This window comes from Scyliorhinus canicula, chromosome 9 (assembly GCF_902713615.1).
Source record: "Scyliorhinus canicula chromosome 9, sScyCan1.1, whole genome shotgun sequence".
In the NCBI taxonomy this organism is placed as follows: domain Eukaryota; kingdom Metazoa; phylum Chordata; class Chondrichthyes; order Carcharhiniformes; family Scyliorhinidae; genus Scyliorhinus; species Scyliorhinus canicula.
In genome coordinates this window covers 106,449,346-106,474,684 of record NC_052154.1, presented here as the reverse complement: position 1 = coordinate 106,474,684, position 25,339 = coordinate 106,449,346, and the positions used below count along the sequence as shown (strand labels likewise).

At 49.6% G+C, this 25,339-nt stretch overlaps 1 protein-coding gene across 1 annotated transcript in view; it reads left to right on the top strand.

The window, feature by feature from the left end:
- Positions 1-25,339, top strand: part of LOC119971594 (astacin-like metalloendopeptidase) — a 639,042-nt gene that overhangs the window by 589,763 nt on the left and 23,940 nt on the right. Inside the window, exon 13 of the mRNA XM_038807373.1 lies at positions 11,479-11,710. Within this exon, the coding sequence (XP_038663301.1) occupies positions 11,479-11,710 (232 nt within the window). The remainder of the gene's footprint in view (positions 1-11,478; positions 11,711-25,339) is intronic.

Here is a 25,339-nt window from a genome sequence, read left to right as displayed (position 1 = left end):
GATGATGCCAAGAGGGCTCACCAGTCTTGTCTAGCTCATCTGAACAGTTCCCAGACCCAGTATGAGAAAGCCTATCAGGACGTGCAACGTGCCGTTCTGATAAGACAGGAATCGGAGAAGCAGGTGGAGGCATTGCAGAGGCAATGTTCTGATCTCAAAGCAGCTTTGAGAGCACTCCATGCTGCAACGACCGAACAAAGACAAAGCACAGTTGACCACGCGAAATGCAGGAAACAGATTGCGGAATTGCAATCTCTGCTTTCGGTGCAGAATGGCTTCCAAAGCACCTTTGGAGCACAGTTAGATGGGGAAAACGCCCCAGATTGGCAGGAATTAAGCGAGACAGCGCAGCGTTATGTTCAGGGAACATGTGCGCCCGCAGCTCAGCAGAAACGACAGGCACCCCAACCCCCCACAGCTCAGACCATAACCGCACCCATGAATCCCGTAACCACGCAGAGAAAAGCCGAATCAGAAGGCGCCCCAGACATAACCTACACCACCCCTTTAACAGTAACCCAGCTAAGGGACGCTTGTGAAAAGATCACTCCGTTCCTCCCCACCGCAGACCCCCACCAGTTTTTCGCTAAAGTAAAGCAGCAGGCTACCATGTACGGCCTGGATGAGAGAGAGCAGGTTAAGCTCACCGTGCTGAGCCTAGACCAGAGCGTAGTAGCAGCCCTCCCCGACCCACAGAACGTGGCAGGAGGCAGCCTAGAGGAGATGCACACCGCCATTTTAGATGCCATCGGGTACAATAGAGGTGACCCCGTAGAAGGATTGAATAAGTGCAGGCAGAAGAGATCCGAACACCCCACAGCATTCGCAGGAAGGCTGTGGATTCATTTCAGCGCAGTTTTCGGACAGCTAGATAGAGCGCATTTAACCCGCGAAAACATGGTTAAGTGGACGCGCACAATTATCTCACATGCAACAGAAGCAGGACAGAGCGCTTGCAATAGTTACGACCCCTCAGAAGAGGCCCATAACGAAAAATGGGTCCTGAAAAGATTGTCCCGCGCTTGGGAGCAATCGCTTCAGGGAAGAGGAAAAGTTAGATCCCCAGAAGAGGCTCAGGCTGCTGCAGATATCCAAGCAGTCAGAGAGCACCAGAAGCCCGCATGGGTAAACGAAGGAAAGAGCAGCCCTCAACAGAAAGGACAGGAATGCTATAACTGTGGACAGTTAGGGCATTGGGCAAAAGAGTGTAATGCACCCCAGCGATCTCAGAGAGGCCAGCAGACAGGCACTCTGAACCGCAACAAGGCAAAACCCATCCACAATGTGATAGTACAGTCAGGACCCACCAATGTGGACGAGACGAACTGACGGTGTTCGGGCTCCCCCACTTGGGTCTGTGACACACTATGGGACTCATCAGGGAGGCCCGTAGTCACAGCAAAAGTCAAAGGGAAGCCCATAGAGTTACTGTGGGACACAGGAGGATCCCGCACCACCATTAACTCCACAACCACGGCACACTCAGACACGTGGCCGACCACCTCCACCATCACACTTAGCGGGTTCACCGGACACTCGCAGCAGGGACATATCACAGCACCCGTAGCGATCCAGCTAGGGAACATTAGCACAAGGCACCCCGTAGTTCTAGTAAATCTTCCCAGGACAGCAGAACACATCCTGGGGATAGATTTTATGAACGCTCATAGCTTGTTGTTCGACCCAGTGAACCAGTGTGTCTGGCGAATGGCGAGATCAGACAGAGCACCAGCCACCCTCACAGTAGGAGACTACGCTAATCGGATTAGCGCAGTGGGAGAGTACTCATTCGACCTGACTACGCTCCACACCGACAGACAAATTAAGGCCCTACTAAACAAACACAGGACAGCATTTGCAAGTCACCGTCATGACTGTGGCAGAATGACTGGACAAGTTCATGTTACCGGACAGGACCCCCGACCGCAAAAGCAATACAGATTTCCCCTTGAAGCAGAGGTGGAAATAGAAAAGGTTATAGGTAGCTTGTTGGACCAAGGTGTACTGAGAACGGTAGCCTCCACCAACAATGCCCCTATTTGGCCAGTGAGGAAGCCCGATGGATCATGGCGTCTGACCATCGATTATCGGGAACTCAACAAAGTAACCCCCGCAGTAGCCCCAACGGTAGCTACTAGTCCCGAGACCATGCTCAAGCAGGGTCTCAACGCCAAGTACTTCACGGTATTGGACATCAGTAACGGATTCTGGTCAATACCATTGGCAAAAGCGTGCCAATACAAATTCGCATTCACTTTTAAAACTCAGCAGTACACGTGGACATGCCTCCCACAAGGATTCCACAATTCACCCTCCATTTTCCACCGACAGCTGGCAAGTGGATTAGAGAAATTTTCCCGACCCGAATGTCTGGTACAGTATGTAGACGACCTACTACTGCAGACAGACACAAAGGCAGAGCACATTTCGCTTCTGGCCGAACTCCTAGAACTCTGAACTGAAATTGGCTGTAAAGTTAACCCGAAAAAGGCCCAAATATTGGAAAGTAAAGTGATGTATTTGGGATCAGTCATCACGCACGGCAAACGCGAGATCGAATTCAAAAGAATTGATTCGATCGTCAAATTGCCCCTTCCCCAGAATGTTTCAGCCCTCCGGTCGTTTTTAGGACTGGTTGGCTATTGTCGGAACCACATAGACGGATTCGCGACAAAAGCCGCCCCACTTTCAGACCTCCTTAAGAAAGGAGCCCCCTGGGAATGGCTTCCGCAGCATACAGGCGCTGTGGAAGAGTTGAAACGAGCCCTTAGTGCAGCACCCGCGCTGCTAGTCCCAGACCAACTTTCACCGTACGCAATCGAGGTAGCTAGCACAGATCTAACCCTCTCGGCCGTGTTGCTTCAGGAACGGCACGAGCAGCTAAGACCAGTGGCTTATGCCTCCCGACTGTTAGACCCGGTAGAACAAGGATTTTCAGCCTGTGAGAGGCACCTCCTTGCTGTCTTCTGGGCAGTACAGTACTTTTCATACATAACCGGACTAAACCCCATCACCATTCTAACCAAACACACACCCACACAGCTACTACTAGACGGTCGACTGAAGGACGGTTCAGTTAGCCAGATTAGGGCAGCTAGGTGGACCCTACTTTTACAAGGACGGGACATTACAGTGAAACGGACACGCACACACACATATTTAGCAGACAACCTCCAATATCCCGGACAGCCCCATGACTGTGAAATTGTAGCTCCCCTGCATAACACAGGACCCTTTTTAGCAAAAACACCCCCCAGGAAGATAGGGAACCCAAAACAAAGCCCCCAGCCCACAGACACGTGTGGACCCTTGAGGATTTATGTAGACGGTTCCTCCACAGTTTTAAATGGTGAGCGTATCACAGGATGCGGCATCTATGTCGAGGACGCGCAGGGGCGCGCTCTCGAAGAGATAGCTCTTAAGTTACCAGGTCACTTAGGCGCGCAGGCAGCAGAGCTAGCAGCCATAGCGTATATAGTGGACCACCCCGATTCTTTCCCCAGCCCAGCAGACATATATTCAGACAGCTTATATGTCTGCAATAGCCTAACAGATTTTCTGCCCCTGTGGAGGACAAGAGGTTTTGTATCCGCAGACGGAAAACCCCTTCCATCAGCCCCCTTACTCCAGCATATCCTAGAGAAAGCGAAGGACAGGACCTTCGGCATTATAAAAGTTCGCAGCCACCATAGGTCATCACCCCCTGGGAATGTAAAAGCCGACGCATTGGCTAAGGCAGGTTCCAGGAGAGGACACTTATGGACCCCCCCAGCTAGCGCACCAGCTAGCGCCCCTGTGAGCGCAGTACATGTCTCACAAACAGAGGTTAAAGATCTCGTGGCAGCACAGAAACAGGACGGAGACCTCAGGGAGGTTTTCAAGGGAAACTTTGTGCCTGCGTACGAGCACTTTAAACACACACTGACCACACATGAGGGTGTGATCATTAAGGACCAACTTTATGTGGTCCCACAACAGGACAGGAATCAGATGATTGCCTTGTTCCATGACGGACACGGGCATCAGGGAATTGATGCAACAACGAGGCACCTCAGGCAACTCTGTTGGTGGCCTAATCTCAGGACTGATGTCACACATTACATAGAGAATTGCCTTATTTGTGCTCAGAATAACCCGGAGCGGTATTCTAAGAAAGCACAACTTCGGCATACTCGCCCAGTTAACGGCCCTTGGACAAACCTCCAGATCGACTTTATAGGTCCATTGCCCCCTTGTAGGAATGGCTATAAATACGTTCTGGTGGTGATAGATACCTTTACCAAATGGGTAGAGGCATTTCCCTCACGAACAAACACAGCAAAGACAGCTGCAAAGATCCTGACCCACCACATCTTCACGAGATGGGGTTTACCCCGAAGTATCGATTCGGACCAGGGATCTCACTTTACAGGACGGGTCATGAGGAACGTCCTGACAATATTCGGAATCAAACAGAACTTCCATATTGCGTATCATCCACAGTCCAGCGGGATTGTGGAGCGCATGAATCGGACCCTAAAAACTACCCTTAGGAAAATGGTTCAAGAGAATAATTCCACATGGGATTCAGTGCTCCCCTTTGCACTTATGTTCATAAGGAACACTGTCTCCACATCTACAGGATACACACCACATACACTCATGACCGGACGCCCTATGAAAGGTACAGAATTCCTTTTAGGACTGGACATGACAAGCCCCGAAGTGACGGCCCTCACACATGAAAAGGCAGTTAAAGATCTAGTTGAGACTGTGAGGTCTGCACAGATCGCAGCCGCAGTCCAGCTAGGGAAACGCCGACAGCAACGTACTGCCTGTTTCAATAAGACCGTCCACACCACAGAATTCCAGGTTGGGCAACAGGTAATGTTATCTGTTTATAACCCCAGCAATTTTTTGGCTCCAAAATATTCCGGTCCCTACTCAATTTCGGACAAAATTAGCCCCTCCGTTTACAGGATAAAATATCCTAATGGGAAGACCGCGTGGTTCCATATTAACCAGCTTAAGGCATATGGGACACAGTCTAACCATGCTCACCATGTCCTGCTGGATGCAGCAGAACACTTCACCCCGCCCACCAGAGACACTTTTCCACCATCCCCCTCACAGACCAGTTCATCCACGGACTCGCCCAAGACTCCGCCCCCAGACCACTACAGACCACGCCCCGACACGCCCACAAGCTGCCACAGCAGAGACAGCAGGACTGACACTGACTCTGAAGACAGCGACAGCACACAGCCATACAGCCCACACTGCACCAACTACGACCCCAACTCCAGTGACCCCATGGAAGTCACCTACCTCAAAAATCCAGAACCACCACCCGACCCCGACTACCCCGACAACACACTCGACACCACACAATGGCACAGGGACAATTCCTACAGACTTGTCCGCAATGATGAAAGTGACCCCCGGTCACACAATTCCAAAATAGCATGCCTGATCCACACAAGGGTGTGGGATCCGGGAGAGCAGGACGACACGGTGTCTGACTCCCGACACGGCAACCCCTTTGTGACCCTGTTCACAGAGGCCGAATCAAAGTGAGGTGTCCAGATGATGTAAGATAGGAATCGTTTGAGGGAAACGATGTCCTTTCTGATGGAACCTGCACGTATGTTTGTCTTCGTTTTATGTTTGTTTGTCTCAGGATTGTACATTGTTCAGCTGGAGGATGGACATCTTCTTTTCAGCTGAAAAGATTGTGACCACCTCACATACACGTTAGCTTGTCCGCAGATACCTTTGAGAACTTCGGTTTGATTGGAGATCTTTTCCAAAGTTGTAAGGCCACACGCCAAATAGTTTATCTGCAGATATCTCTGAGAACTTCAGAGATGTCCTCAGTTGGAGCATCTTGGCTCCCTTGGTTTTTTAGGTGCCCCTCTATTCGGCGAAATAGAGGCTGCAAGTCATGGTCAACACATTCGTACCCGTTTTTTCCAGGTTACTCAGGCAGTGGACAAACGGCACTGAGGACCCGCCCTGTCTGAGAACCAACCCTTGGTCAGCCAAGCTCGGGTATGGCACAGCACGCCCTACCCGGGGATCCCATCCAACTCGTACCCGTCGCGGCCCATACGCAACTCATTCGGATGTTTGTTTCCAAGTTTGTTTTCATTTTACGTTAGGTAGCCCTTCGGCCGCCATCCCACATGCTATTTACATCCGGGAACATTCGGATGGTAAATCAGCAAAGCCTGCGAGACGGCTCGCAGAAGGAAGGATTGTTAGGTGTATGCTGGTCTTTAAATTCGCTTTTTGAAAAAAAAATGAGGGGAGTCACAGGGTGTGACTTAGCCAGTCATTTTAAAGGGTCAATTGGGTTTTGAAAGACAGATGCACTAACAAGTAAAGGTCTTAAACTGTGTAGTGACAGATACTGTGCTTGATCCCAAAGGTTTCAAAGGACGAGACAGAGGTCGAAGCCAGGATTGTCAATACCGGAGGAAGAAGGAAGAGAAAGAGGAAGAACAGCAAAATGATGGAAGCCCACTTATTACTGTTTAATGTCATATGTATATGTGTGGAAACAAGACACGTTTCCCCCACAACCCCCACCGTAAATGCTTCAATTACAGCAAACCCCCAGTGCTCAGCTCTGATCAGCGAGGTTCAGACCTGGTGTACTAAATTCATGACGTGGTACTCCATGTCCTATATAATCGAATCACTGTTGGTGATCGCGATCCTCATCATCCTAGTGCAGACCCTCAGGTTGAGGAAATGGAAGAGGAGAGCCTCTCGTTCCAGCACCTCACCCATCTATAGAGTTCAATCCCCCATCTTCGGATTCCACCAAACCCCTCAACCCCTCACTGATTACAACACTCTGTAAATAAAATTCAGCCATGTATTATATTGTTCCATACTCGACTGCCGAGTTGGGAAGTGTGATGTTGTGGTGTGAATGGTTAAGATTTTAGAGTGATGAAATGTTAAGTTAAGGTTAAGGTTAATAGTGATAGGTAGAGGTTCCCAGTTGTAGTAATGCATGTCCCTTTGACATAGGGCCAAGTAGAGATGTTAGTTAAAATTTTTTTTTCTTCTTCCCATAGTTTAGGAACAGAGTAGAACAGGAACTGGCAGGAGGTCAGAGAACACAAGGAAGGCAAAGTACATAGGTGATCCTTCACAATAGTATGATTGTGAGGATCACAAGGAGGGAATGTAGCCATGCTGGCCACGCAAAATGGACACTGAGCCAAACTAAAATGGAAGACAGCAGGGAAAGCCTGTTTAGTAAGAACAGACAGCCTGCTCTCAACTAATTAGCATTTTGCAAGCAGCAAACCAGTTTTCTGGCCAGGTGCAGATCTCCAAGCCAAAGGTGTTAATGGCAAAGCGCTTAACATTCTGATGAGGCAGCCCAGATCCAGGCACACACAATGGCAACATTTCCATCTCAATGTAGCACTTAATTGGTGGAGCAGACAGGATGGCACCAGAGTAAAAGAATATCGAAACCACCCCCCAACATCGAGGAAAGCCCCGCATTGGAGGATTTCGAAGGTAGCCGTTTGGAAACGTTCCAATCGGTACCGAAAGGTAGAGCCCGCCTAGAAGGGGGCAAGGACATTAGAGAGGGGTATAAAAGCAAATCCCCCACAGAGCCCGGTCTGTTAAACCCGTGCTCCGGCTCTGACTGACATCTTGCATCCTGACTCCAGCCGTTGAGCACCAGCCGCCGAAACCGTAAGTTCAACGCTCGCTACGCGATCCAAGCCCACTAGACTCCCAAGTACCAGAACGCTTGCTGAAGGCTGCAGTGCCAGACCAGGACGAAGGCCTTGTTCTCTGACCTTGCCTGTTCCTGTTAGATAAGTATTCTGTTCACTTAAGTTTAGTTATAGCTTAGTCTCTTAGTGTGTGCATGAGTATTTATTATAACTGTATAATAAATATTGATCGTTTGAACTTTACTAATCGGTGTATCGTCTTTATTACTTTGAACTTGACCTTGGAATACTTGTGACGTTGCCTATACGGCAACTGGCGACTCCAGAGCTAAATAATTACATAGAACAGAGCCTAGTAGTGTTAAGCACACGTCGAACTCGGAGGCGTGTTAATACACTCCAATAAACGCGTTTTACGCCCATAGTAAAACGTGCAACACCGAACAGACGCCAGAATGTGGCAACGAGGGGCTTTTCACAGTAACTTCATTGCAGTATTAATGTGAGACTAATTGTGACAATGAAGATTATTATTATGAGGCTGATGCCATGGTTAGATTTGTTGAGAGTTCCCACTTTTATCTCTTGCCCCCACCTCGTCTCAGCACGGCCATGGTCCTGATCCTCTCCAGCTAGCTCACCAGAGTGAGGTTCTTCAACTCGGGCATCATTCCAGCCAGCTGTGCCTACTGCCATCAATTATGCTGAAACTTGTCCTGCAATGAGACAGAAAGAGAGAGTGTAGCATGACGCATGCTGGTTCAGATGGTAATGAAGCCTGGCACGCATGGTTGGTGAGCGGGAGCTGGAATGTGACAAGGAGACTGGAGGGATAAGGGGGTTGTGGGAGAGCACGTAATGGGACCCTGTGAGTTGGCAGTGAGTGAACTACCAGTTGCAGTGTGATGAGTCTATGAGTAGTTGCATGGTGACCATGTTGGCATGAAGCAGGTCTTCATCCTGCACTGGATTCTCATCACCATTATCTCACTTGCAATACCACTTCCTCCTCTGTGGGGCCAGCAGCCTTGCTGGCAGGCTGTCTGCCCTTTTCAAGGTACAGGATTTCCCACCTCTGCCCCACCCCATGCCACATCTTGGGAAGGACTCCTTCTGAAAACCTTGGTACTATCTTCTGGACCGTCATCCCCCGGATTGGGCTTGGAACCTGGGGAGGCTTTTAAAAGAAGTGACCCCAACTGATGATCTCATATGATGTCAGGGCAAGTGAATCAGAGGCAGGCCACCACAGGCATGACATTAAACTTGTGGAAATCTCCTCATAGTGGGTTTTCCATGGGGAGACAGTGTCTTTGCCTCTGTTGATGCAGCGCTGCTCCATCCCCTAGTATTTTTCTTGCAGTAGCATACACTCCTGTTTGTGTCTAACACTCCTTGGTTAATTCGGATGTTCCTCCTCTTCGACGGTTTCTTCTCTTTATCTGGGTGAACAGAGCCCCTTTAGGGGTCCTGTTTTTGTCTGTTGGGTTAAGGGGGGATTTCCCTTATCATATTGGTGGGGAGAGAATTAGGTCTCCTCCAAAGACGCCCAATTAATAGATGTGTTGATGGTTCCTCTTCTCTTCAGTGGTGGGATCTCATTGCTTGAGGTCGACGTGATTTTTCTGGTGTCAGTGGGGCTGGTGCATTGCCCAAGGTGCGGTTATTGATGAGCAGGGCCAGCTGGGTGCTAGGTATTCTGGGGTTACTGACTCCTATGTGCAAGAATATGCTGGACTATGCCAGATCGAGGACTGTGGGGCTGGCATCCTATTGCCCCCTTATGCTTGGAACGTCCCTTCTCGCAGGCACTTATTGGAGACATCCTGAGAATCTGAGCCTTGATGTGCTTTGAGTATCCTTTGTCGACTGATTCCTAAGTGCACATGGGTGTGGGCCTGGGTCAGGAGCTGTACTATGGTTGATATCCTATTACCCTCCTTATAGTTGTGAAATTCCTTTGTCTGAATGAGCAGTTTTCTCTCTTCTTCATCATAAGATTGAGGGTGTGCATCAGAAGAATGTGGGCCTGTGGCTGTGTCCTGCTCCTTTTTACTCTGAGAGACTCTGCTCCTGGTAGTTTTCCTTTGCTTTTCTCTGCCTTAGTACTTTGATGGGAGGCATTGATGGCACTAATTATAATCTGAATTGGTGATGTGAATAGTTGCTAGTTGTCTCTGTATAAATATGTATAAATATGTGGAAAGATGATCGATCTGTCCTGAGCCAGAGATTTGCGATTTGTTGCTTCTTGTGGTATATGTAAAATATCCTTCTTGAATCAGGGTTTTGCAAATTTCTTTGTAATATTTTATTTTTGCTGTGGTGGGGTTAAAGCATCCGTTATTGATTCCTGTAGGGGTACAGATGGGTCAGATATCCAAGGGAAGGATGTTACAGTGTTATGGGTGCCTCTGGTGTTTCTGGAGTTGAGGAAGATCTGATGTTGTGGTGCGTGCCCAAATATGGTGTGAAGATCTTAATGTGAATTCTCAAGGTCTCTGTGATCAATCGCTGTGTGGAAAGGTGTTCATAATTTTACCATGTTTTGAAGACCTGGGGCTGGATTCTCTGCTCCTCGATGTCAAAATCGAATTTGCGACGGGCCGGAGAATCCGTTTTGACGCCCATATCGGGAGCAGCACCGGTTCTTAAATTCTCTGCCTCCTGGAAAGCAGCACTCTAAGAGTACGTCACGCCAATTATCCACGGCCTCAGGCCATTATCTGAGGCCCAACCCCCCGCAATGCTCTGTCCCCGACCGGCCGAGCTCCCGACGGCGTGGGTTACGTGTGCTCACACACCGTTCGTGAACTCGGCGTGGCGGCTGCGGACTCAGTCCAGGGCCGCCACAATCGGGGGAGGGCTGATCCCTGGGCATGGAGGCTTCATTCAGGGCTGGGGGCACTGTGGGAGGGCGGTTCAGGGCGTGTGAGCGGCCAAAGGGGGGCACTACTTTAGTGGTCTAGGTCCGCGGGCTGAGACCGCCATGAAGCACGGCGCGGCTGCTGCAAGCAGCGCTGTGCGAATGTGCGGCCTCAAAACCGGAAATGCTGAGGGCCATATCGGCAGCTAGAGCTCCCTCCATGCTAGCCCCTAGTAAAATGGGATATCGGTAGCTGTTTTACGCCAGATTTCCTGGCGTAAAAGACCACCGATTTAACGCCGGCGAGGGGACATAGTCCCAAAATGGAGAATCCAGCCACTTACCCTTTCCCTTCCTGGTTCTCTGGTAGTGCGTATATGAGCACCAAGTTGAGTCAAATGGATTTTAATGGCCCAACCATATTGCTGTTGTCGTGTCCCCTTCTGTATCTATGTATGTTGAAACATTTTTGTGGAACTGCACCATTTCCTTGGTTTTGTTGCATTGTTTGTTAAGATAAAAAACTTGGATAAAAATATTTTCTTTAAACTTATGGAAATTTTTATTTATGCACCTGAAGGTACGGCACGATTTCTCGCCGATGACACAGGCAGGATTCTCTCTGGTTTTCCCGCTGAAACTGACTTTTTGCCAAAATATTGGAGATTCCACCCAATATGTTTAGATCAAATTCCTTTGTAGTACGAAATTTCACTGTTCCTGATCTGCAGCAGGATACTATAAAGAGATTTTCAGGATATCATTAGCTTATGTGACGTACCTTTTAGCAGTCATTTAAATTGATTCAAATATTTTAAATATCTTGATTTAAATTGATTTAAATTTGTCATACAGTCATGGCTGGAAAGTGTAAAATATATTTGAAAACTAGCATAACATTTTCATGTTCTTATTTTTTAATAGGTAAGAATGAAATTAAAAGGAATTAATCTCAAGGATGACATCAACTGTACAGAAAATAGCATGCTCATTCGTGATGCTGCTCAAACTCCTCCTCGCATTGCAGGAATATATTGTGATGATACGACATTGCCTTCAAATTTCACCTCCTATGGACGTACACTTGTGATAGAATTCCGACACAAACCGTCAAGAACTAAACGTGCATTTCAAGTTTCCTATGACAGTGTTGTGAGTAAGTGTTCAAAACACACAAGCTTATAAAACTCAATGTGTCTTGATTGTTGTTACAGAAATCAACTTTGGAATAAAACTTTTTTACGTAAGCTTTTTTCATTAATTAACTCCACTAAGTTCGCTGCTTCCTAAAGGTGTTCATTTTTTTTAACCGGTTTTCTCAGATACCTGGAGTCATTTGCTATAAATTGGCTCCACACATGAGGTTTTATATGGAGTGTTAGCAGATAAAGTCAACTAAAGGAGAGCTTCCCAATCAATTCTCACCCAATGTCCACTTCTAGAAGTCAACCATTGGACACCAATTTGAAAGAGAGACTCCTAGGGCGCAATTCTCCGCTCCCGCGGAAAATCGCGAAGGTCATCGTGAAATCGGCCGACTTTCACGATGGCCCGATACAGCCCCGCTCACGAGCTATTCACGCCCCGGAAATGGGCTAGGAGCGGGGCCGTGGGAATCGTGTGCAAAATGACACCACAGGCCTGCGACGCCCGAATGACGGCAAGAATGATGCCGCTCCGCGTCGTATAAAGGCGCGAGCGGCCAGAACAACGGAGGAGGAGGAGAGGATGAGTGAGCCACGGAGGGCCGCCCCGAGGTTCGGAGAGCCAGACCTCGAGACCCTCCTAGATGAGGTTGAGCGGAGGAGGAGCATCATCTGCTCTAGAAGAGGGCATTGCCACCCTGCGAGCGTTGTGCGACGGGCCTGGCGTGAGGTGGACACGGCAGTCAGTGCTGTGGGGCAGACCCATCGGTCTGGGGAGCAGTGCCGCAAAAAGCTGCACAACCTCACCAGGGCTGCTAGGGTAAGTGCCAAGAGGGTGCCCCCGGGTCACAACAATCACCCCCCCCCCCATGTACTTAATCACCCACCTCCCCCCTGGCACGAGGGGGAGTGGGAGGGGGTCAGAGTGAGTGGAGGGTGGTTAACTAAGTAGTCACAGACCCACATGAGCTGCGACCCCCTGGAGAGATGCAATGGTTTAGTTCCAACTTTCCCCTCCAACCTTTGCTAATATGTGAATGCCCTGATGATACCTGCCGAATTGATGATCTATCTATGCCCCCCGCAACAGGACAAGACTGCTCACAATAACCAGGAGCGCAACAGGACCGGAGGGGGTTCACCCATTTTCCACCCCCTGACCGCGTTCGAGCAGAGGGCACTGGACCTTGCTGGGGGATCTGCCACCTGGGAGGTCGCGCAATGCGAGGTTGGAGGTGCAGAACGAAGTGAGACAACCCTGCATGACAACCCCCACCACCCCCCATCCTCTGTCCCTTCACACTCTGCCCACTGGACACACCCCCATCCTCTGTCCCTTCACACTCTGCCCACTGCCCCCCCCCCCCCATCCTCTGTCCCTTCATACTCTGCCCACTGGACACCCCCACCCCCCATTTTCTGTCCCTTCACACTCTGCCCACTGGACCGTCCTACTCCCGACCGAGCGTTTCTAAATAACCCCGTTTCATTCTGTTCCCTAGGGCGTGCTGCCGAACAACCAGGGCCATCTGCGTCCAGGCAAAGACGAGAGCATCTGCCACCACCACCACCGCACCCAGGGCCGCACGCCAGAGGGTGCCAGGAGGACAGTCAGGAGTGCCATCCTCCCAAACCAAAACTGTGGAGCAGGAGGCGCAGAGGACGGTGACAGAGGGAGAGGGAGACATGGGCCGCGAACGCCCTGCGGCCGCTCATCATTGGGGCCATTACCCCGAGGACATTTTTACGAATGAGGACCTAGAGCTTGCGGCACTGCTGTCTCCCACACCATCCACCGTCCCAGAGACACTCACCTCGGTTGGCCAATTAAGTGATGAGGCTCCTGGGTCACAGTCTGGTTCGCACAACACAGCTGAGCCAGTACAGCAGGTGGAGGTTGGAGCAGCCGAGGGGCTGGACGGTCGGAGGGCAGCCAAGGCCCAGCTGGCTCCCAGACTTGACCCACCCACGCAGCCGATGCATGTCGAAACCCAGGGACACAATGACGGGATGAGGGCTGTCTTCCAGCAGCTGCAGACGCAGTTAGAGGAGTCAAACCGCGTCCAGGAGCAGAGAGTGGTGCCGCTCATGGCAGCCACCCAGGCCGACACTGCACAGGTGGCATCCGCGGTCGAGGCAATGGGTGAAACGGTTTCAGCCATGGGTCAGGTTCTGCAAGACGTTGGGCTTCACGTGCACACGTCATCCTCGGCCCTGGACAGGGCTGCCCTCTCACAGGCAGCAATGCGCCACAGCCAACATGACATTGCCAGCGTGCTACGGGCCCTGGCCGAGTCTCACCAGGTCATGGCCCAGTCGCAGCACGCCATGGCACAGTCCCAGCAGTCAGTTGCGGAGAGCCTGACACACATGCTGGATGGCGTCGCGCACACACAGGTTGAGGTCGCATAGTCCCTGGCGGGAATGTCTCACTCCCTGGACTCCGTCTCAGCGAACCTTCAGACCCTGGTGGAGACCGTCGTAGGCCTCGAGGACTGGCAGCGCCAGGTGTCGGTGGTGCGACGGGGAACCTCCCCGCTCGCACCCCTGTCCCACAGTGAGGCCCGGGGGCCACCGGGCTCCCCGAGGGAGGTGGAGGTTCTGGGGCTCATCCCATTAACTCCATCACGGGGCGTCCCGGAACACTCGGCGTCCCCCCGTCCCATCCCTGGTGCATCGGGTGGGCAGCGGGCAGAGAAGGGTGGCACCACGTCATCCGAAACGCCCACGGAGCAGCCTGGCCCAGCAAGGCCGGGTCGCCCCTGGAAACGAGTGCCGACGGCGAGACATGTCGAAGGGGGCGATTCGCAGCAGTCCTCCTCCACTCCTGCTGTGTCATCTGGGGAATCACTGAGACGTAGTGGTAGGGCCTGTAAGGCAATGAAGAGGGACACAAAGTAAGTTGGCACGGGTGAAGGGCACAGATTAGTTGTAGGGGCTAGGGCATCTGAACATTATGATAACCATTAAACTCACTGTTGCACCTTACTTGTAAGACTGTGTGATTTTTCCGTTGCCACAGGCATCGTGATGGTGACCGAGTGTCGCTGGGGTTGACAAGCGGTGAAACGTCGGTGCCGGGTGTGCAGTCCCTTCCCCCCACCCCCTCCCACAGCTTCCCCACACGGGCACGTGATGGAGTGTCCCTGACGAACTCAGCGAACACCAACATGGATGATTCAGCTATTGCCATCCCGGCCACGTTGGTAAATCCACGAGCTCGTGAATATTGACTTGTTCGGTCCTCGGGAAAGGTGATGCAGCGGATGGCGATGGCATACAGGGCGTCGGTCACATCCCGGATGCACCTGTGCACCGATGCCTGGGAGATCCCGGAGAGGTCCCCACACGGAGACTGGAAGGAGCCGGTCGCATTAAAGTTAAGAGCGACCGTCACCTTGACGGCAACCGGGATCGCGTGTCCTCCCCCCGTTCCACGTGGGGCGAGGTGCGCCACGAGGTGACAGATATATATCACCGTCTCTCTACTCAACCGGAGTCTTCTCCTGCAGGTGATGTCCGGCATTGTCTGGAAAGAGATCTGGGCACGGTACACCCTAGGCCTCGGTTGTCACCTCTGGCGCCCTGGCTGCACCCTCACTCTCTCCTCCTCCTCCACCCCCCCCCCCATGCTGCTCGACGACGGGCAACACCTCGGCCATTCCCTCTGCTGCTGCAGCTGGCCCTGCATCCACTGCGGGTTGTGGCTGTGGACGCTGCTCGATCTCCAACTGCAGTGCAGCGGCCCCAACCACTGCGCTGAACATAGCTATTCTGTTCGCAGACATTGTGCTAACCTACAGAAGGGTGGTGGGGGGCAGAGAAATTACATGTTAGACAGAGGTCATTCGACACCTCGGCAGCCATGTGCCACGGGATACCTGTGTGTCCCGGAGGCCTGGTCGCGCTGTTGATACACGGCCAGCCTAACCACTGGTCACTTTCTGCATTCAAAGGGCAATTAACTACGTCCTCCTCACCGGTGTGTCAGTGTCCTGTGGCCGTAAGCCACAGGGCAACCAGCGGCCGTGTCCTCGTGACCGTCATGCCATGGCAGGGCGGCTGACATTTTGTAACCGGGGGTGGACGAGTTCCTCCCTCTCCCCCCTCCCTCTCTCTCTCCCCCCTCCCCCCTCTCTCTCCCCTCCCTCCCTCTCCCCCTCCCTCTCTCCCTCTCTCACCCCCCTCCCTCCCTCTCCCCCTCCCTCCCTCTCTCTCCCCCTCCCTCTCTCTCCTCTGTCCCCCTCTCTCTCCCCCCTCCTCCCTCTCTCTCCACCTCCCTCTCTCTCCCCCCTCCCTCCCTCTCACCCCCTCCCCCTCCCTCCCTCTCCCCCTCCCTCCCTCCCTCTCTCTCCCCCTACCCCCTCCCTCCCCCCACCCTCCTTCTTCCCCCTCCCTCCCTCCCTCTCTCTCCCCCTCCCTCCCTCTCTGTCCCCCTACCCCCTCCCTCCCCCACCCTCCTTCTTCCCCCTCCCTCCCTCCCTCTCTCTCCCCCCTCCCTCCCTCCCCCACCCCCACTCCCTCCCTCTCCCCCCTCCCTCCCCCCTCATCCCCCCCACTCCCCCCCCCACCCCACCCCTCCCGTCCACTGGTCGCTGCCTTCTCGGGGATGCCTTCCCCGGTCTGCCGCTCACCTTCTCGCTCCTCTCGCCAGCCAGCATGACTGGCTGACGACTTTTAAAAGTAGGTGTGATAGCCGGCGTCATGACCTGGCGTCACAACGTCGTGACTTCGGCCCATCCGGTCCGGAGAATAGCGGGTGACCGTGTCCTCGTGACCGTCATGCCATGGCAGGGCCGCTGACATTTTGTAACCGGGGGTGGATGAGTCACTCCCTCCCTCCCTCTCCCCCTCCCTCCCTCCCTCTCTCTCCCCCTCACTCTCTCTCCCCTGTCCCCCTCTCTCTCCCCCCTTCCCCCCTCTCTCCCCCTCCCTCCCTCCCTCTCTCTCCCCCTCCCTCCCTCTCCCCCATTCCCCCTCCCTCCCTCTCCCTCCTCCCTCCCTCTCTCTCCCCCTCCCCCCTCCCTACCCCCTCCCTCACCCCCCTCACTCCCTCCCCCCACCCCCCTCCCTCCCTCTCCCCCCTCCCTCCCTCCCTCTCTCTCCCCCCTCCCTCATGACCTGGCGTCACGACGTCGGGACTTCGGCCCATCCGGGCCGGAGAATATCGGGGGGCCGGATAGTCGGCATTTTGGCCGTATCGGGGGGTTTGCCGAGTTTTTCAGCGGGAAAGCCGAAGTGAAAATTTTGCGCGTTTCAGAGAATAGCGGGAGCGCGTCAGACCGGCGTCGCGTGAAAAACCGCGAAAAACCGCTTTTCTCCAAACCGCCGTGAGGTCGGAGAATCGCGCCCCTAGCCTGGGAACATGAAAACCCACACTGCTAACCATTGTAGATCTCTCCCAACACTTATGATATGGCACATCCGGGATTGCAGTAATAGGCAGTTCTTGGCAGGCAACCCATAATGATCTGCCAACAAGTTTCATTTCTTGGCATTGATGGTCATTGATGTCATAATACACACATCAGTATATCATGGTGCAGACACACACTGATTGACACACTGCAAGACCAATCAACACACACAACACCGCATTCAATCACCAGTTAGAGCACACTCACTATAAAGACAGAGGGCACCAGTTTTCCCGCTCATTCGGGATGCAGCCTCTAAGAAGGACGGAGCTCACAGCTTGTAGCACAGATCTTTACCATGTGCTGAGAGCATAGACTGGTTAGGATAGGCATAGGTCTTTAGTTTAATCTAACATAGTGTCGACCCACAGTGAAAGTATGTTCAACAGTTTCTAGCTTAATAAAATAGTGTTGTACTATTTCAAGTGTTGGTAGCCTGTATGTGTTATTGCTGAGGTAAACGCAGTCTCGACAGATCCAGAGTACCCAACTCATCAATTGACTCAAGAATTTTGACATGGAGTGGAATTTTTCAGTGGCTTGCTGTTCCTTACTGTGGAACCGAAAGTGTGCATCACTTTTGCTCTTTTATTCTTTCCTATTTCACATGCAATTGCAATTTAAATTTAATATTCTGGCAGCATGCACAGGAATGAAGTTTGATTCTGCAGTGGAGAATACCTATTAGTGGTGAAACCTGCCATCAGCTGATAATGCTGCAGCTACAAGCAGGCTACACATGAGCTTCCTTGTCAAAAAGGGAGACTGCATCATGGCCACAACCTCTATGTCCAATTCCATTGCCATTAATATAAGACTTACTGAGAGCACAATAGCACAGGTGGCTTTCTAAATTTTTATTTCACTTGTAAGTAAGGCAAAAACTAATTTCATTCCATTCATGTCTGCATCATTGTTATTTGTTGAGATTGTCAGAGATCAAAACATACTGACAGGCTTCATGATTTGCAAATATTGAAGGTAAAAATGAAAAATGAAATGAAAAAATGAAAATCGCTTATTGTCACGAGTAGGCTTCAATGAAGTTACTGTGAAAAGCCCCTAGTCGCTACATTCCGGCGCCTGCTTGAGGAGGCTGTTATGGGAATCGAACCGTGCTGCTGGCTTGCCTTGGTCTGCTTTCAAAGCCAGTGATTTAGCCCAGTGTGCTAAACAGCCCCTGTTATGAACATTTTCTTATGTTATGGAAGAAATTATTGTTAAACACCTATGTGCCCTGGAATCACAACACAAGTGAATTAACCAATTATTCTTTTAAAAATACCCAAAGTCTTCGGTCCTTGGCCGCCCAATAATTGCAGTCACCAGGTTTGTAAGTTTATTTATACCAAGAGCTATCATGAAATATGTGGCAAATATAACTGTGTAATGACAAGCTAATACCTACTACCCACATTAATTGTCACACCCCCTACCCACACACACAAAACAGACAAACACAAAGAAGGGAAAGAGGGGAAAAAATAATAAGGGTGAAAGTCAACAGATTCAAAAGAAGGTCTTTGCTTCAAATGGTGGTTCTTTAGCACACTTTCTTCACAGCAAGCTTGCAGTTTGGAATCTCTAGTTTGCAGTTGGTAATGATGTTCTTTGTAGGGTCACTCATTCAGGGTCCCACAGTTTAGAAAATGTACTACTCACAGGCTTTCTGGAGAGACATCTTGGGTGGGATTCTCCCCTACCCGGTAGGGCGGGGGGTCCTGGCGCCGAAGAGTGGCGTGAACCACTCCGGCGTTGGGCCGCCCCAAAGATGTGGAATCCTCCGCACCTTTAGGGGCTAGGCCCATCCCAGAGTGGTTAGTACCGTGCCGGCCGGCAGGGAAGGAGCTTGGCGCCATGCCGACCGGTGCCGAAGGGCCTCTGTCGGCCGGCGCAAGTTGACGCATGCTCAGGAGCACCAGAGTGTGCTGGTGTCATCCCAGCACATGTGCGGGGGGGAGTTCATCTCCGTATCGGCCATCACGGAGGAATAGCAGCTGACGCGGAGGAATAGAGTGGCCCCGATCATAGGCCAGGCCACTGTGGGGGCAACCCCCGAGGCCAGATTCCCCCCGTGCCACCTCGAGAACCCTGGAGGCCGCCCACTCCGCCAAGTCCCACTGGTAAGGACCTACTCTAATTTACGCCGGTGGGACCGGCAAAAAAGCGGGCGGCCACTTGGTCCATCGACCTCTATCTTTCTGTAGAGCGAGTTGGTCAGTTCTGGAGTCTGACAGTACATAGATTCACACAGGCTCTCTGCCAGTTCTGAAACATAACCTTTCTGGAAAAAAACAGAGAGGATAGTAGGTCCTTTCTTGCATTGCCAAGATCAAAGCTGAAACCAAATTCAATACTGTAGCTCTGAAAAACATTCCAGTGGGATCAGATCTAATCACTACCTGTTACCTAGCAGAGCACATCCTTTTGGGCCAGTTCATTTGCCACCAGCCAAATCAATCAAACCAACAGGTGGCACAGTGGCATTTTGGTTAGCACTGCTGCCTCACAGATCCAGGGTCCCGGGTTCAATTCCGGCCTCGGGTGACTATTTGTGTGGAGTTTGCACTTTCTCGCCGTGTCTGCGTTTCCTCAAACATCCCAAAGATGTGCAGGTTAAGTAGATTAGCCATGCTAAGTTGCCCATTAGTGTCCAAAAAAAAAGGTTTGGTTCAACGGCCGGTGCAGACTCGATGGGTCGAATGGCCTCCTTCTGCACTGTAAATTCTATGATTCAATAACTCCCAGCCAATCTCTGCCATTGGTTCTGATCAGTCTCCAGCTCCAGTATAAACTCACATAGACTAGCAGCAATCTCTCCTGCTGGTGGAATCCTCTGCTTGAATTAAAGGCACAGGCCACTTGCTTCAAAGACAGCTTTTCATGAACACACAGTGTAACAGCAAAAAATCAAAGAAAGGGGAAATAAGGGAATAAACAGGTTAAACAGGAAGATGCCTAATATTAAAATGTGCTTTTTAGTTCACTCTTTATTGAATATTCATTCTAGTGTCTGATTATGTCTTTGCTATTCTGTGCAACATAGATGTACATGCAGGTTCAAATGGCTTCCCTTCTAAACATTATAAAAGACATTGTCCTCACTCTCAGTGAGGATAATTGAAATTTTGCAGCCGAACTCAAAGCCTTGTAAGGACTCTTCCAGCCAACACCCAGAGATTAACTCATATTTAGACAGTACTGGCATTTCCCATTAGGCCCTTCATCTTCTTACGTTGACTTATAATTAAGCAGTTAAAACAATGCTTAATAATGAAATGAAACAGTAATTCCTGACTGCTATCTTTTATCTCCATTAAAGCAAAATCCATCTCAGGTCAAAATTCATTTTAAAATACAGTTAGCCAGCCCAGGAATACTTACTGTACAGAGATGCATTGGATAAACCACTTTGGGAGAGATAAAGATTCTTCAGGAATCAGTTTGAAGAGCCTGCCTGTGTCGAACTACTGTTTAATCTGCCACCTTTTTCAGGAACTGCTGTTCTGTTCACAGGCAAATCTTTTTAACTAAACTTAATTGAGAGAAACTGTTAGTCTATTCACAGACAGATCAAAACTGAACTCCAAACTGAAACTCAACACCTTACTGTTACAGCCACTGGCTCTTCCCATTAACTATATCATCTTACTGGAGCTAAACACAATGTTTATAATTATCTACTCCCCAGGCAAACGTCTTTATATAAACAAAATTCCACATACATGGTTGGAATTAATGATGATTTCATTTTTGCAAAGTTTTAATTTGCAGTATTCCAGCCAAACTGTCTGCTGGTCTTGTAAAACACGATTTTAAAAAAAGCATTACTGCAGCAGTCACATACACACTAACCCTTACTGCACCAAATACAGATAATACTATATATATACAAAATTCCTACATTCATCACATAGCCTATAACTTTGAAATAGTGAGTTGCCTGGCAGTGGCAGTTATCTGCCAATCAGTTGAAAGTGAGTTCCTTAAATTATTTGCAATATATTTTAAAGACTTGGACAAGGGAAGTGAATGCACTGTTGTCAAGTTTGGGGATCTCACAAAAATAGATGGGAAAGCAAGAGGTGAGAATGACATAAAGAGTCAACATAGGAACATAGACCAATTAAGTGAATGGGCAAAAACTTGGCATATGGAATTTAGTTTAGAAAAATGTGATGGTATATAATTTGCTGGGAAGAATAAAGGAGCTGAATTGTATTTAAATGGAGAAAGACTGCACAAATCTACAGCGCAGAGGAATTTGGGCATGCTCGCGAATAAATCACAGTAGGGAAGGGAGGGAGGGGGAATGGGGAAGGGAGGGAGGGGGAGGGGGAAGGAAGGGAGGGGGAGAATGGGGAAGTAGCTAGGGGCTCAATTGAGAAGTAGAACTACAAAAGTGATAATGTGTGAACTACTACCTGAGCCACAAGTGAATTAGTCAAAATAAAATTACAGATTTGAAAGTGTGACAAAGATTGGTGTGAAAGAGATGGATATTTATTCATGGGGCATTGGCACAAGTTCAGGGGAAAGTGGGAGGTGTACCATTTTGATGGTCTTCATTGCAACTGTGTTTTTCATCTGAAAAGAGATCTGTATTTTGATGGATTATACAACCTGAACAGTAGAATGGTGTTAAGTATCACAGAATACATCCGTGTTGGTGGGAAGTCATGTAATTTGTAGTGGCGTCAGCAGACAATGTTTTGCGCTGGCTTCAATTCGCCATCTTAGATTCTATGAGTAACATACCCTATAAACCTCTCAAGATATTTGTAAAAACCAAAAATGTGCGGCATTTACATACCTTTTCTCTTTGTGACAAACCAGAGATATAATAAAATGGCTTTAAACTAAATAGTGGAGACAAGAGATCACACCAGTGTGAATCACTACTGCTTTTTAAAAACAGAAACATGGCGCGATGACCTCTGAGAATGAGTATGAGGTGAGCTAAATGTCTCCACTGAGTACCAGGGGTCCAAGGAGAGAGAAGGCACTGGGCAGCTTAACGTGGAGAGCTGTGTTTGAAAATGAAGAAGGCAGCTGTCGCGGGTCATTTGCCTGACTCGCGGGGTCAGTAAGTTTGCTCTTCTTGAAATATAACTCAATTATTGATGGTCAGTAATCTGTTCTCTGTGGTATTGAGTCTGTACTCTTTGGTATTTGAGTCTTTACTCTGTGGTGTTTGAGTCCGGGATGGGGGTATTTGGTTCCAGGGTGGTGCAGGACACCAGAAAGAAAATTCTGGAAAATCTCAGCAGGTCTGGCAGGGAGAGAAAAGAGCTAACGTTTCGAGTCCAGTTGTCAAAGCTGACCATATTTGGTTGGTGGGATGTTTATTGCCATGCAGCTTAGCCAGATGGGCTGGGTAACTGTGACCCAAGTAGACAATGCTACTGGGGGGGCCTCATTGGATTGGGTGGGTATGGTATGAAGGAGAGGGGGGGGGGGGGGCGGTGTATTGGCTGACCCCGATGAATAATTATCAGGTAAGTTAAAGTATGGGGGGATGACAGTAAATAGACAAGATGGAAGATAGGAGCATGACAGTAAAGATGATAGTGAAAAGCTCCCTGATATATCACTTGAATAACCAGGATGCCTATTAGCACTGCTACTCCCGGAAGTGGGAACCAATTATGCAAAGTTAATATGCTGAGATTAATGTTGGCTACACAGATTGGCCCTCAGGAGTTAACCCTGACTACCATCAGCTCCTCATAGTGTCAAATCCAAGGCAGTCTCACCGAAGGTCCCTCTACAGAGGAGTCCTCCTCCTCAATCTTGGGGACCTAGGATCCTATACAATCGCCGTTGTGCCCGGTTCATGGACTCCCAAGATACCTGCCTTTTTTGCGACATTGTGGATCCATGGCCCATGTCCACATTTTAAGTTGCACCCCCTTTTCAGTTTTCTATCAAACCTTTTATTAAAGTTTTGTTTGAACTTCAGTCCCATACTCCTTATCTATGGGCTCCCAATGCAGAGAGGGGCAAGGAAGGAGGAGGGCATCCCCATGAACCTGTTCTTGGGCCTGACGAAAGTTGCAATGGACAAGCAAGTGGATCGCCAAGCCCCACTGTTTGCCCCTCTTTTGCGGCTTCATTCGTGGCCACGTGTGCCTGGAAAGGGAGCATGCAGTGTGCATTGGCACCATAAGACCATAAGACATATGAGCAGAATTAGGCCAGACGGCCCATCGAGTCTGCTCCGCCATTCAATCATGGCTGATATTTTCTCATATTTTCGTATCATGTAAATTTCAATAAGATCCCCCCCTAATCCTTCTAAACTCCAACGAGTATAGACCCAGAGTCCTCAACCGTTCCTCATACGACAAGTTCTTCAGTCCAGGGATCATTCTTGTGAACCTCCTCTGGACCTTTTCCAAGGCCAGCACATCCTTCCTTCAATACGCGGCCCACAGCTGCTCACAATACCCCAAATGGGGTCTGACCAGAGCCTTATACAGCCTCAGAAGTACATCCCTGGTCTTGTATTCTAATCCTCTTGACATGAATGCTAACATTGCATTTGCCTTCTTAACTGTTGACTGAACCTGCACATTAACCTCAAGAGAATCATGAACAAGGAGTCCCAAGTCCCTTTGTGCTTCTGATTTCCTCAGCATTTCCCTCATTTAGAAAATTGTCTATGTCTAAATTCCTCCTTCCAAAGTGCATAACCTCACACTTTTCCACATTGTATTTAATTTGCCACTTCATTGCCCATTTTCTTGGCTTGTCCAAATCCTTCTGAAGCCCCCTTGCTTCCTCAGTACTAACTGACCTTCTACAGATCTTTGTATCATCTGCAAACTTAGCAACAGTGCCTTCAGTTCCTTCTTCCAGATCATTAATGTTTATTGTGAAACGTTGTGGTCCCAGCACAGACCCCTGAGGCACACCACTAGTAACCGGCTGTCATCCTGAAAAAGCCTCCTTTATCCCCACTCTCTGCCTTCTGCCAGTCAGCCAAACCTCTATCCATGCCAGGATCTTACCCTTAACACCATGGACTTTTAACTTATTTAACAGTCTCCTATGCGGCACCTTGTCAAAGGCCTTCTGGAAATCTAAATAAATCACGTCCACTGGTTCTTCTTTGTCTAATTTCCTTGTTACCTCCACAAAGAACACTAACAGATTTGTTAGACACAACCTCCCTTTGACAAAGCCGTACTGACTCAGTCCTATTTTACCATGTACTTCCAAGTACTTTACGATCTCATCTTTAATAACAGTCTCTAAAATCTTACCAGTGACCAAAGTCAGGCTAACCGGCCTATAATTTCCCATCTTCTGCCACCCTCCCTTCTGAAACAGTGGTGTTACATTAGCCACTTTCCAGTCCTCTGAGACCCTTCCTGCCTCCAGTGATTCCTGAAAGATCACCACCAATACCTTCACAATTTCCTCAGCTATCTCTTTAGGACCGTGGGGTGTAGTCCATCCGGTCCAGGTGACTTATACGCCTTCAGACCTTTCAGTTTCCCAAGAGCTTTCTCCTTACTAATGGTCACTGCACTCACCTCTGCCTTCTGGTTCTTCTGGAGCTCTGGCATCCCACTGGTGTCTTCCACCATGAAGACTGATGCAAAGTAACTGTTCAGTTAGTCTGCCATTTCTTTGTTTCCTATTATTACTTCTCCAGTCACATTTTCCAGTGGTCCATTGTCTATTTTTGCCTCTCTCTTACCTTTTACATATTGAAAAATACTCTTCCTATCTTCCTTTATATTACCAGCTAGCTTGCACTCATACTTCATCTTCTCCCCCTTATTGCTTTTTTAGTTGACCTCTGCTCACTATAAAAGGCTTCCCAATCCTCTGGCTTCCCACTAATCCTCCCTACTTTGTATGTTTTTTCTTTAACTTTTATGCCGTCCTTGACTTCCCTCGTCAGCCATGGATGCCTTGTCCTCCCCTTAGCATGTTTCCTCCTCCAGATGAATTTCTGTTGTGCCTCCCTAATAACCCCCAAAACCTCCTGCCATTGCTGTTCCACTGTCTTCCCTGCTAGGTTCCTTTTCCAATCAACTCTGGCAATCCCCTCCTTCATGCCTTTGTAGTTACACTTATTTACTCTTATTTAATTGTAAAATTGTTACATTTGATTGCAGCTTCTCCCTCTCAAACTGCAGGGTAAATTCTATCATATTATGGTCACTGCTCCTGAAGGGTTCCTTCCCCTTCAGTTCCCTAATCAAGTCT